The 11,765-nt window shown below is 45.2% G+C and overlaps 1 protein-coding gene and 1 long non-coding RNA gene across 10 annotated transcripts in view; both read left to right on the top strand.

Annotated features, from left to right (window-relative positions):
* Positions 1–42: 42 nt before the first annotated feature.
* Positions 43–11,765, top strand: part of LOC118548640 (uncharacterized) — a 55,896-nt gene continuing 44,173 nt past the window's right edge. For all 9 annotated transcript variants that reach the window (XR_013448729.1, XR_013448726.1, XR_013448725.1 and 6 more), the window contains exons 1-3: positions 43–425; positions 11,301–11,449; positions 11,550–11,727. This is a non-coding gene — a long non-coding RNA (uncharacterized LOC118548640). The remainder of the gene's footprint in view (positions 426–11,300; positions 11,450–11,549; positions 11,728–11,765) is intronic.
* Positions 5,577–6,101, top strand: LOC118548638 (small ribosomal subunit protein uS10). Its single transcript, XM_036112589.2, has one exon. The coding sequence runs from the start codon at positions 5,711–5,713 to the stop codon at positions 6,068–6,070; it is 360 nt and encodes a 119-aa protein (XP_035968482.1). The 5' UTR covers positions 5,577–5,710; the 3' UTR covers positions 6,071–6,101.

Here is an 11,765-nt window from a genome sequence, read left to right as displayed (position 1 = left end):
CGCACGCACGCGCGCGCGCGCGCACGTACGCCGCGCCGCGCCCGGCCTGGGCCGACGGGCCGCTTCTGGCCCGGCGCGCTCTGCGGCCCACGTGGTGCGGCGGCGAGTTGGCCCGGCGCCTGGCCTCGCGCCCCAGCCCATTGTGTGCTGGCCCCCGGGCTTCACCCGCGGCCGCCGGCTGCCCCCGCCCCGCCCCGCCCGTGCGCGCGGGCCGTGCTCTCCCTCGGGAAGCTCGGGTGGCTGGCTCGGCACGCTCCGACGGCCCCTCCTGGGGCTGGCCCGGGACCCTGCGCCCGGCTCGCTGCGCTGCCTGCTGTCGCTTAGCATTTTGTACTCCAGACCTGGCAGGGCCCCCGGAGGCCTGCTCCGCTTGGCCCCACTCCGACACCCTCTTCCTGGGCAAAGGGTCGCCCGCCTACACCAAAGTAAGGGCCACCTCCTCCAGGGAGCGCACCGCCCCCCCCGCCCCCGCCCCGAGCTGGGCACTTGCTGAGAATGCACAGGGACGAAAGGCCCGGAAGGGGTGAGGATCCGAGCGTGCGAGGCGATGGGAGTGCAGCTAGGAATCCCGCCTTCTGGGGCCTGTCTACTCGCGGCTTCGGTGTTGGTGGTGGCTTCGGTGTTGGTGGTGGGTGGCGGTGTTGAGATTAGAGCGTAGTTTGCTGAACTAGCAAGAGTCGGCGCATCTCCCTTTTGCAGAGGTCATCGCGCTGGGAAAGAATTCAACACTGACTTGAATTTCATCTAGCTGTAGCACAGCGTGGATATGCAATGAGGATTAATTACACTGGTGCTTTCTCAGGTTTGTGATCGAGATTGTGTCTAGACACAATTTAAAAGAACCTCGGGATTTTTGCACTGTGTGCTCAGTACTTTTATATTTAGGCAGTTTTTTGCTACTTTATCCCGGTGCTGGGATTGACAGCAGCTATTAAGTCATTTTGTGCTTTCATCTCTTTTTATCTCCAAGTGATAAAACCACTTTACTGTGCGATAGACCCCAAGTTACTTGGGGTCTGCCTCTTACTAGCTGTGTGACTTTGAGCAAGTTACTTAGCCTCTTTAGTGTCTCAATTTTATCATCTGTTAAAGGGGAGGATATCGCCCACTTCCTAAGCGTTGTAAAGATTAGATGAGGAAATGTTGGGAAGATTCCTGGTGCACTATAATTTGTATTGAGCACTCATCTCCTATGTGCCTGGCATCCTTGTGGCTACTTGGTTTCTTCTCTCCTTGCAGAGTTTGAACTTGGACCTTCCCTCCACCTCTCTGCCCCATAACTCCATTACTCTTAAAACGTACCTAAATGCACTTGACTAAATGGAAACCTTATTATTTTTATTTATTTTCTTGCAGTTTTACTGAGACCTTAATATTTATTCTCGAGTGGCCTTACATTTTTTTATTATGAAGTCTCCCAGTGTGAAATCCTGGGGGACAGGAACCCATATTGGGAGTTCTCTGTCATCTCCCACAGGGCGCTACATGAGAGAGAAGGGGGGTAATCTATCATTAATGAAATAAAAAGAGGGAAGACTTCTAGAAAGGCCGATGGCTGGGGCTCTCCCAGTACTGGGACCATCCAGGGGTCATCCCCTTACTTCAGGCTTAATCCTCCTTTCTCTATCCAGCCAGCACCCAGGGCCAGTCTCGGGCCACACTACTACTAGCTGAAACCCTTTCCCTTCTTTTTGGGTCTCCAGCACACAGCCTGCCTCCCACCCAGGATCCAGAGGATGGAAGCCAGCCCTAGAAAGTTCCATCCACATGGCAAATGCCTCCCTGACAAAGTTAGACGCACAGTCTCTCTTGAGGTTGTCCTCATGAGCTTTGGTCCTAATTTGCTCCCTAACTCCTTCTACAGAGTGCATATCCCAGTCTTTACCAGTTCTCGGGAGTCCTGGGGGTGGGGGCTGCCCCTGAAGGCCCAACCCAGATGCCACTTTCTCTGGGAACCTTTTGTGTTAGTGGTGAAGCCTGTGCATTGCATTTCAAACTGCTTGTGTTTAATCTTGGCCAAGCCACTAACTACTAGTGGTGTGACCTCAGGCAAATTGTGTCAACTGTCAGGTCTTTGTCTCTAAAACAGGAATAATAGTCAGTGTGATCTCAGTTTCTGGCATTCGGTTATTTTTAAGTTCTGAAATATTGTTTTGTTGATGTGATATTGTTACCTTATTTAAAATAACCTGAGTATGAATCATTTTTACGTTGAGATTGAGATCAGTGATTTAAATAGTCAATTTCTGTGAAAAGACATACCGATACTCTGCAGATTTGTACGGATCCGCTCCTGTGTGAATCTCAGTAAGCATCTATGTTCAGCTACTGCAAAGCTTCCGTTACAAGCATGTTACTCTGGGTCAGAGATTTTCCAAACAAGTGAATCTGAGGATGAGGAAAATGGAAATTGACTCGTGGAGTGCTCCATCTATACATGATGAACATAACAAAACAAAGCACTGAATATGCTGTCTTTGTAACCAAAACTATAGCCCACTAACACTAGAAGCTTGCGGACTTGGTAAAATTACTGAAAAAAAAAAAAAAAAACCTGTTTAAAAAGATCTCGGGATGCCTGGGTGGCTCAGTCGGTTTAGCGTTTCTTGGAAAACTGAGATCAGGGTGTGCTATTGTCTCTGCTCCCACCCGCCCATCCTGAATAGGAGCCAGAGCCCCTCCTGTGGTCTGCTCCCCTCCCAGCTCTCTGTCTCTCCTACAGCTCTCAGCCCAGCCATGCTGGTTTCTTTGCTCCACGCGCCTAACGCCCCAACCTTCCAGCCTTTGCACCTGCTGTCCCCTTAATACCCACATGGCGTCCACCTTCGCTTCCTTTAGGCTTCTGCTCAGAGAAGCCCTCCCTAACTGCTCTACTGGAAATAGCAGCAGTCCCCAGTGCCCGCCAGCTCTTCTCTCACTTGAGATACCATCTATCGTTTTCACATTTAAGGTCTGTCTGTCCTGAGAGCAGGGAGTTTTTGTTTGTTTGTTTTGCTTGCTGATAAAGTCTTAGCACCTGCAGCAGGGCCTGCCTCATAGAGGATGCTCAGTAAATACTGGTTGCTTCTATGGAGACAGGAATCCGATGAAAATTAGATTAAAAGCCTTTCTTCATCATCCCATTTCCTCCCGTCCGTCAACTTGGGTAGCATTGCAAAGAGCTTCCGCAGCCACTGGAGCTCCGTGGACCCAAAGACCCTGTGATTCGATAATGGCACCACTCATGTGCTCTATTAGGATTGTTTTTGACAGTTTTATTGAGATGTAATTCATATACTATATAATTCACCCATTAAAGTATATGATTCAGTGGTTTGTAGTATTATGGAGTTGTGTAACCATCAACACAATTTTAAAACATTCCCTTCCTTCCTTCCTTCCCTCCCCCGTCCCCCTCCCTCATTTCCTCCCTCCCTTCCTTCCCTCCCTTCTTTCTTTCTTCCTTCCTTCCTTCCTTCCCTCCCCCATCCCCCTCCCTCATTTCCTCCCTCCCTTTTTTCCCTCCTCCTTCCCTCCCGTCTTTCTTTCTTTCTTTCTTTCTTTCCCTTTCTTTCTCTTTCTTCCTTCCTTCCTTCCTTCCTTTCCCTCCCCTTCTCACTCTCTCTCCCTCCCTCTCTCTCTCTCTCTCTCTTGCCACATCCAGTGTGGAGCTCAATGTGGGGCTTGAACTCCTGACCCTGAGATCCAGACCTGAGCTGAGATCAAGAGTAGAACACTTAACCAATTGAGCCACCCAGGTGCCCCAGAACATTTTCATTACCGAAAGAATGGGCAATGCTCCCCTTAGTCTTAACTCCCAAATCCCCACCTCCTCCCCAGAGCTAGGGCCCAACTAATCTACCTTCTACCTTTACAGATTTGCCTATTCTGGACATTCCATATAAATGGAGTCCTACATTATGTGGTCCTTTGGGACTGGCTTCTTTCACTCAGCATAATGTTTTCAGGGTTCCTCCATCCTGTAGCATGTTATCAGTGTCTCGTTCTTTTTATTGCCAAATAAAATTTCATTGTATGAGTAGACCCCATTTTATTTATCCATTCTGCAGTTGATGCACATTTGGGTTGTTTCCATTTTTGGCCACGTATGAACAATGCTGCTGTGAACTTTTGTGTGCAAGTCTTTGTGTGGACTCATTTTCCCTTCTCGTGGGTATACACCTAGAGGTGGAAATGCTGGGTCATTTGGTAATTCTGTGTTTAACTTTTTGAGGAACTTCCAGACTGTTTTCCTAAGTGGCTGCGCCATTTTACATTCCCACCAGCAGCGTGTAAGGGTTCCTGTGTCTCCCCATCCTCGCCAACACTGGTTGTTAACTGTCTTTTTGATTATAACCATCTCATGGATATGAAGTGGTATCTCGTGGTTTCGATGTGCATTTCCCTGATGGCCGGGAACATCTTTGCATGTGCTTATTGGCTGTTTATAGATCTTATTTGGGGAAATGTGTATTCAGGTCCTTTGCCCATTTTTAAATTGGGTTGTTTATCTTATTATTATTTAATTGTAGGAGTATTTTATATAATCTAGATACAAGACCCTTATCAGACATATGGTTTACAGAATTCTCCCATTTTGGTTTTTTTTTTTTCACTTTTTTAATGGTGTCATCTGAAGCATAAAATTTTTAAATTTTAATCCTGTCCAATTTATGTATGTTTTATTTAGTTGCTTATGCTTTAAATATCGTGTCTAAGAAACCATTGCCTAATCTGGTCACAAAGATTCATGCCTATGTTTTCTTCTGGAGTTTTATAGTTTCAGTTCTTTTTTTTTTTAAGATTTTATTTATTTATCTGACAGAGAGAGAACAAGCAGGCGGAATGGCAGGCAGAGGGAGAGGGAGAAGCAGACTCTCCTGCTGAGCAGGGAGCCTGATGTGGGGCTTGATCCCAGGACCCTGGGATCATGAACTGAGCCGAAGGCAAACGCTTAACAAACTGAGCCACCCAGATGCCCTGAGTTAATTTTTTTTTAATTTAATTTTATTATTTTTTTTATTTTTTAAAGATTGTATTTATTTATTTGACAGAGAGAGACACAGGGAGAGAGGGAACACAAGCAGGGGGAGTGGGAGAGGGAGAAGCAGGCTTCCCGTGGAGCAGGGAGCCCGATGCGGGGCTCGATCCCAGGACCCTGGGATCATGACCTGAGCCGAAGGCAGACACCTAACGACTGAGCTACCCAGGCGCCCCTTAAATTTTATTTTAAAGTAGTGTCTACACCCAATGTGGGGCTTGAACTTAACCTTGAGATCAAGAGTTGCACGCTCCAATGGCTGAGACAGCCAGGTGCCCCAAGTTAATTTTTATATATGATGTGACATAGGGCTTCAACTTCATTTATTCGTGTGTGGATATCCAGTTGTCCCAGCACCATTTGTTGAAGACTATTCTTTTCCCATTGAATTGTGTTGGCACCCTGGTCAAAAATCTTTTTTTTTTTTTAAGTAGGCTCCACACCCAGAGTGGAGCCCAACATGGGTTTGAACTCATGACCCTGAGACCAAGACCTGAGCTGAGATCCAAAGAGTCGGATGCCCAACCAACTGAACCACCCAGGCGCCCCGGTCAAAAATCATTTTGTCAACTCTTTGAGGAAGACGCGGTCGCAGCTACAGCGGAGGTTTGGACGCCCCACTCCTGCTCCTGACTCACCGCTGTTCGCTCTCACCGAGGAACAAGTCGGTCAGGAAGCCGCGCCGCAGCCATGGCTTTTAAAGACACCGGAAAGACACCTGTGGAACCGGAGGTGGCGATTCACCGAATCAGAATTACTCTCACCAGCCGCAACGTAAAATCTTTGGAAAAGGTATGTGCTGACTTGATCAGAGGCGCAAAGGAAAAGAATCTCAAAGTGAAAGGACCAGTTCGGATGCCTACCAAGACTCTGAGAATCACTACAAGAAAAACTCCTTGTGGTGAAGGTTCTAAGACCTGGGATCGTTTTCAGATGAGGATCCACAAGCGACTCATTGATTTGCACAGTCCTTCTGAGATTGTTAAGCAGATTACTTCCATCAGTATTGAGCCAGGAGTTGAGGTTGAAGTCACCATTGCAGATGCTTAAATCAACCTTTTTAATAAATTGATTATCAGTTGTTAAAAAAAAAAAAAAAAAAAAAATCATTTTGTCAGGCTCCGTGCTAGGTATGGAGTCTGGTTGAGGATTCTCTCCCTCTGCCTCTCCCTCTGCCCCTCCCATTTGTGCCCTCTCTCTCTCTAAAATAAATAAATAAATCTTTAAAAAAATAATTTGACTGTAAATATGTGAGTTTATTTCTGGACTCTCTATTCTCTTGGTCTATGAGTCTAGCCTTATACCAGCACCTCAGTGTCTTGATCACTGTTGCTTTGCAGTGAGTTTTCAAGAAATGTGAGTCGTCCAATTCTGTTCCTTTTTTTTTCAAGATTGTTTTGGCTATTTGAGGTCTCTTGAATTTCCATATGAATTTTATTTTATTTTATTTTATGTTTTTAAAGATTTTATTTGTTTATCTGACAGAGAGAGACACAGCGAGAGAGGGAACACAAGCAGGGGGAGTGGGAGAGGGAGAAGCAGGCTTCCCGCCGAGCAGGGAGCCCGATGCGGGGCTCGATCCCAGGACCCTGGGATCATGACCTGAGCCGAAGGCAGACGCTTAACGACTGAGCCACCCAGGCGCCCCTCCATATGAATTTTAGGATCAATTTGTCATTCTCTTGAGAGAAGTCAGCTAGGATATCAGTAGGCATGGCATTGAGGCTGCAGATTGATTTGGGAATATTGCCAGCTTAAGTCTTCAGATCTGTGAACATTTATTTAGGTTGCCATTTATTTCTTTCACCAACGTTCTGCAGTTTTCAGAGTACAGTTGATGCTCAAACAACACGGGGGCTAGAGGTCCCGGCCCCCCTGCGTGTTTGAGAGCCTGTGTATAACTTTTGGCTTCCTCAAAACTTAACTACTAGTAGCTTACTGTTGACTAGAAGCCTTACTGATAACATAAATAGTCGATTAACATATTTTAATATACATATTATAGACTGTATTCTTAGGGTAAGCCAGAGAAAAGAAAATGTTATTGGGAAAATCATAAGGAAAATATATTTACATTATTGCACTGTATCAAAAAAAAAATCCACGTGTAAGTGAACCCACACGGTTCAATCTGTGTTGTTCAAGGGTCAATTATATGAGTTTTGTACTTCTTTTGTTAAATTTATTCCCAAGTAGTTTTTGATGCCATTGTAAAGTGGAAGTTCTTTTTCAGTTTGCTCATTGTTAATGTATAGAAATACCATTGACTTTCATGTGTCGATCTTGTAAACTGCAACCTTGCTGAATCCCACTTGGTAGTTTTAATAGCTTTGAAGTGGATTCCTTAGGGTTTTCCCTGTATAAGATCATGTCGTCTGCAAATAGAGGTCATTTTACTTCTTCCTTTCCAATCTAGATTCATTTTTATTTCATTTTCTAGCCTCATTGCTCTGGAAAAAGATTATAATTTTGAACAGAAGTGGTGAGAGTAGGCATCCTTCTTTTGTTCCTGATCTTAGGAGGAAAACATCCAATCTCTCACCATTGAGTATGACATAGGCTGTGGGTTTTTCATAAATGCCCTGTATCAGAAAGACCGTTCTCTTTTGTTGATGGTTTTGTTATTGTTGTTATTGTTTGTTTGTTTGTTTTTAAGTAGACTCTATGTCTAATGTGGGGCTAAACTCAAGACCCCGAGATCAGGAGTCTCATGCTTTTACCAACTGAGCCAGCCATGCTTTTACCTCGTGTTGCTAGCTTTTGAGTGACTTATCATGAAGGGATATTGAATTTTGTCAAATGCTTTTTCTGTGTGTTTTTTTTTTGAGGTTTTGTCCTTATTCTATTGATGTAGTATATTACATTAATAGATTTTTGGATGTTAAAGCAACCTTGTATTCTGGGTATAAATCCCACTTGGTCATGGTGTAGAATCCTTTTTATTTATTGCTGGGTTTGATTTGCTAGTACTTTGTTGAGGATTTTTGTATCTGTAATCATAAAGGATATTGATCTATGGTTTTCTTATATCTTTGGTTTCATATGCTTTATTTTATTTTCAAGATTTTTTTTTAAAGATTTTATTTATTTATCTGACACAGAGAGAGAGAGCACAAGCAGGGGGAGCAGCAGAGGGAGAGGGAGAAGTAGGCTCTCCACTAAGCACAGAGCTCCACGCGAGACTTAATCCCAGGACCCTGGGATCATGACCTGAGCTGAAGGCAGACGCTTAACCGACTGAGTCACCCAGGCACCCGTCAAGATTTTGTTTTTAAGTAATCTGTACACCCATAGTGGGGCTGAAACTTACAACCCTGAGATCAAAAGTTGCATGCTCCAGCCACTGAGCCAGCCAGGCACCCCAATATGCTTTATTTTTTAAAAGGACTCTTTTTTAAAATTTTTTTAAGATTTTATTTATTTATTTGACAGAGAAACAGCGAGAGAGGGAACACAAGCAGGGGGAGTGGGAGAGGGAGAAGCAGGCTTCCCACTGAGCAGGGACCCCAATGCGGGGCTCGATCCCAGAACCCCGGGACCATGACCTGAGCCGAAGGCAGACACTTAACGACTGAGCCACCCAGGTGCCCCAAGATGACTCTTTTTAAAAGAAAAGTATTTGTTTTTGTTTTTTTTTAAGATTTTATTTATTTATTTGACAGAGAGAGACACAGTGAGAGCAGGATCACAAGCAGGGGGAGTGGGAGAGGGAGAAACAGGCTTCCCGCGGAGCAGGGAGCCTGATGCGGGGCTCCATCTCAGGACCCTGGGATCATGACCTGAGCCGAAGGCAGCCACTTAACTGGCTGAGCCACCCAGGTGCCCCATAAAAGAAAAGTATTTTGGTTTTAATTTTTTGTGACTTAATTTTCCTCATTTTGAGATTGTGTTCAGTTTATTACTTTTGAATAATGCTTTTGTGGGTGGGGGGTAGGGGCAGAGGGAAAGGGAGAATCCTAAGCAGTCTCCACCCTCAGCTCAGAGCCTGTGTTCACAGGGCTCTATCTCATGAACCTGAGATCATAACCCGAGCCAAAATCAAGAGTCGGGTGCTTAACCGTTGAAGCCAGCCAGGCACCCCAACTAATGCTTAATTTTTATCCTTTTTTTTTTTTTAAAGATTTCTTTTATTTATTTATTTGACAGAGAGAGACACAGCGAGAGAGGGAACACAAGCAGGGGGAGTGGGAGAGGGAGAAGCAGGCTTCCCGCGGAGCAGGGAGCCTGATGCGGGGCTCGATCCCAGGACCCTGGGATCATGACCTGAGCCGAAGGCAGACGCTTAATGGTGGAGCCACCCAGGCGCCCCAATTTTTATCCTTTTTAATCTGCTAAACATTAATGTTTTTTATAAATGTAAGTTTTAACTTAATATTTTGTTAAAATATTTGTATTTGCAATACAATAAATGTTTAATTTCACTGACCTTAGCTCATGCATCCTAAACACTTTTTAGAAATAAATTTTGTGGGGGCACCTCAGTGGCTCAGTTGATGAAGCGTCCAACTCTTGGTTTCAGCTTAGGTCATGATCTCCGGGTCATGAGATTGAGCCCTATGTCAGGCTCTGCGCACAGGGTAGAGTCTGCTTAAATACTTTCCCTCTCCTTCTGCCTCTCCCCTGTGTGCACATTCTCTCTCTCTCAAATAAATAAATAAAATCTTAAAAAAAAAAAAGAAAGAAATTTTGTGAAATAAATGCGAAATGCCTTTGCTGGAGGGGTGGGGGGATGTGGTAAGTGGGTGATGGACATTAAGGAAGGTACATGATGTAGTGAGCACTGGGTATTATTATATAGACTGATGAATCACCGAATTCTACCTCTGAAACTAATAATACACTGTATGTTAATTAATTGAATTTAAATTAAAAAATAAAAAAATTGGGGCACCTGGGTGGCTCAGTCATTAAGCGTCTGCCTTCGGCTCAGGTCATGATCTCAGGGTCCTGGGATCGAGCCCCGCATGGGGCTCCTTGCTCCGCAGGAAGCCTGCTTCTCCCTCTCCCACTCCCCCTGCTTGTGTTCCCTCTCTCGCTGTGTCTCTCTCTGTCAGATAAATAAATAAAATCTTTAAAAAAATAATAATAATAAAAAAATAAATGCAAAACCCTAGCATTGTCTGTATCATCACGTTCTACCTCATGAGGTTTGGTTATCAGGATTCAATGAGCTCCGTCATAGAATGCTCTTAGCATAATGCTAGATGTGCCAATATGTATTTCACATAGTACTTATTACTGTGATTATTACAATATGAAAACTTCCTTGTTTCTCCCAGGTGTGCCCCTTTGATCGCGTCGTCAGGCAGTATTGTGGCAGTTGGTCATTTACGTTACCTCCCTTCCCCACTGGACAGTTGTCTCCTTTAGCACAAGACTGATTTTAGCCTTTTGGCCTCTGGACACCTGAGGTCTGGCTCCCTAGGCCTCTGGGTCACAAGAGGGGGATGGAGCAGGGAGAAGAAGTAAGGGATGCCCAGGGCCGTAGCTGGGGGCCCCTTGGCTCTGAGGACCCTAGCCAAGGAAACTGTGGTCGTGTAGTCTGGCCCCGTGACGCCTGAGGTCACAGGGCTGGAGTCATTTACTCACTGGGCAGAATCGAGGTTGCTCCCAGGCTCACGGATCGGCCGGTCCTCCCCAGAGCTGCTTCTCAAACCTAGACCTGACTTCTTGTGGCTTGGGCCAAAGTCACAACCTGGGGATCCATGGACCAAATTTACCCTCCTACAGAAGACTCTCCACCCCCGACATAAGTCTTTCAAAGAATTGGAACATAATTCGCTCAAATGTCTTGATTTCTTGTTTGTCTTCAAACACTGGGAAGATCTGATGACTGTGGGCTTTTATTTGTTTGTGGCACCAGGCACTGGAGCGGAGTATCAACCCCCTCGGGCCATGCTGGGCTCCATGGCCCCCACCTCTCCCTGCTGACTTACATACAGCCTTTTCCTCTCTAAAGAACCAGGATGGCCACTGAGTTTGTATTCTACCATTTTATACAGTGGTATCAGACTGTACCATTCCTTTTTGGTTCCTTTTGTACATTTCCGTCCCAAAGTATATTTCTCGGATTGACTCATGTTGATGTTTGTGGAACAAGTTCATTCTTTTGAACAGCTATATGGTATTCCATTGTATGAATAAACCACAATGTATTTATCCATCCCCTCACTAGAACCAGTGGGTGGTTGGGTATTAAACTACCCATTTCAGAAATGGTTACAGATTTATTTGAGTTTTCGATTCCTTTTTTTCTTAAAGATTTATTTATTTATTTTAGAGAGAGAGAAAGAGCAAACAGGGGCAGAGGGAGAGGATCTCCAGCAGGCTCCCCGCTGAGCTTGGAGCCCGACATGGGGCTCGATGGTTCCTGAGACCATGACTTGAGCTGAAACCAAAGTCTGACGCTCAACCAACTGAGCCATCCAGGTGCCCGTGGTTTTTCAGTTTCTTAAATACGTCTTGGTAAGTTACTTTTTTTTTTAAACATTCACTTATCAGAGTTTTCTTTTTCTTTTTTTTTTTAAAGACTTTATTTATTTGAGAGGGAGAGATAGAGCACGAGCAGGATGGAGCGGCAGAGAAGAGGGAGAAGCAGGCTCCCCACTGAGCAGTGAGCCTGAGGAGGGACTTGATCCCGAGACCCTGGGATCATGACCTGAGCTGAAGGCAGATTGCTTAACTGACTGAGGCACCCAGGCGCCCTGGTAAGTTATATTTTTAAGACATATTACCTATTCCATCT

Source organism: Halichoerus grypus, chromosome 6 (assembly GCF_964656455.1).
Source record: "Halichoerus grypus chromosome 6, mHalGry1.hap1.1, whole genome shotgun sequence".
Lineage (NCBI taxonomy): Eukaryota > Metazoa > Chordata > Mammalia > Carnivora > Phocidae > Halichoerus > Halichoerus grypus.
Note: the sequence above shows the minus strand (reverse complement) of the source record. Positions and strands in the feature narration are given on the sequence as shown.

Bases quoted from the DNA above. Each gene is read 5' to 3' on its own strand.
- LOC118548638 (XM_036112589.2), top strand. From the start codon at position 5,711: ATGGCTTTTAAAGACACCGGAAAGACACCTGTGGAACCGGAGGTGGCG.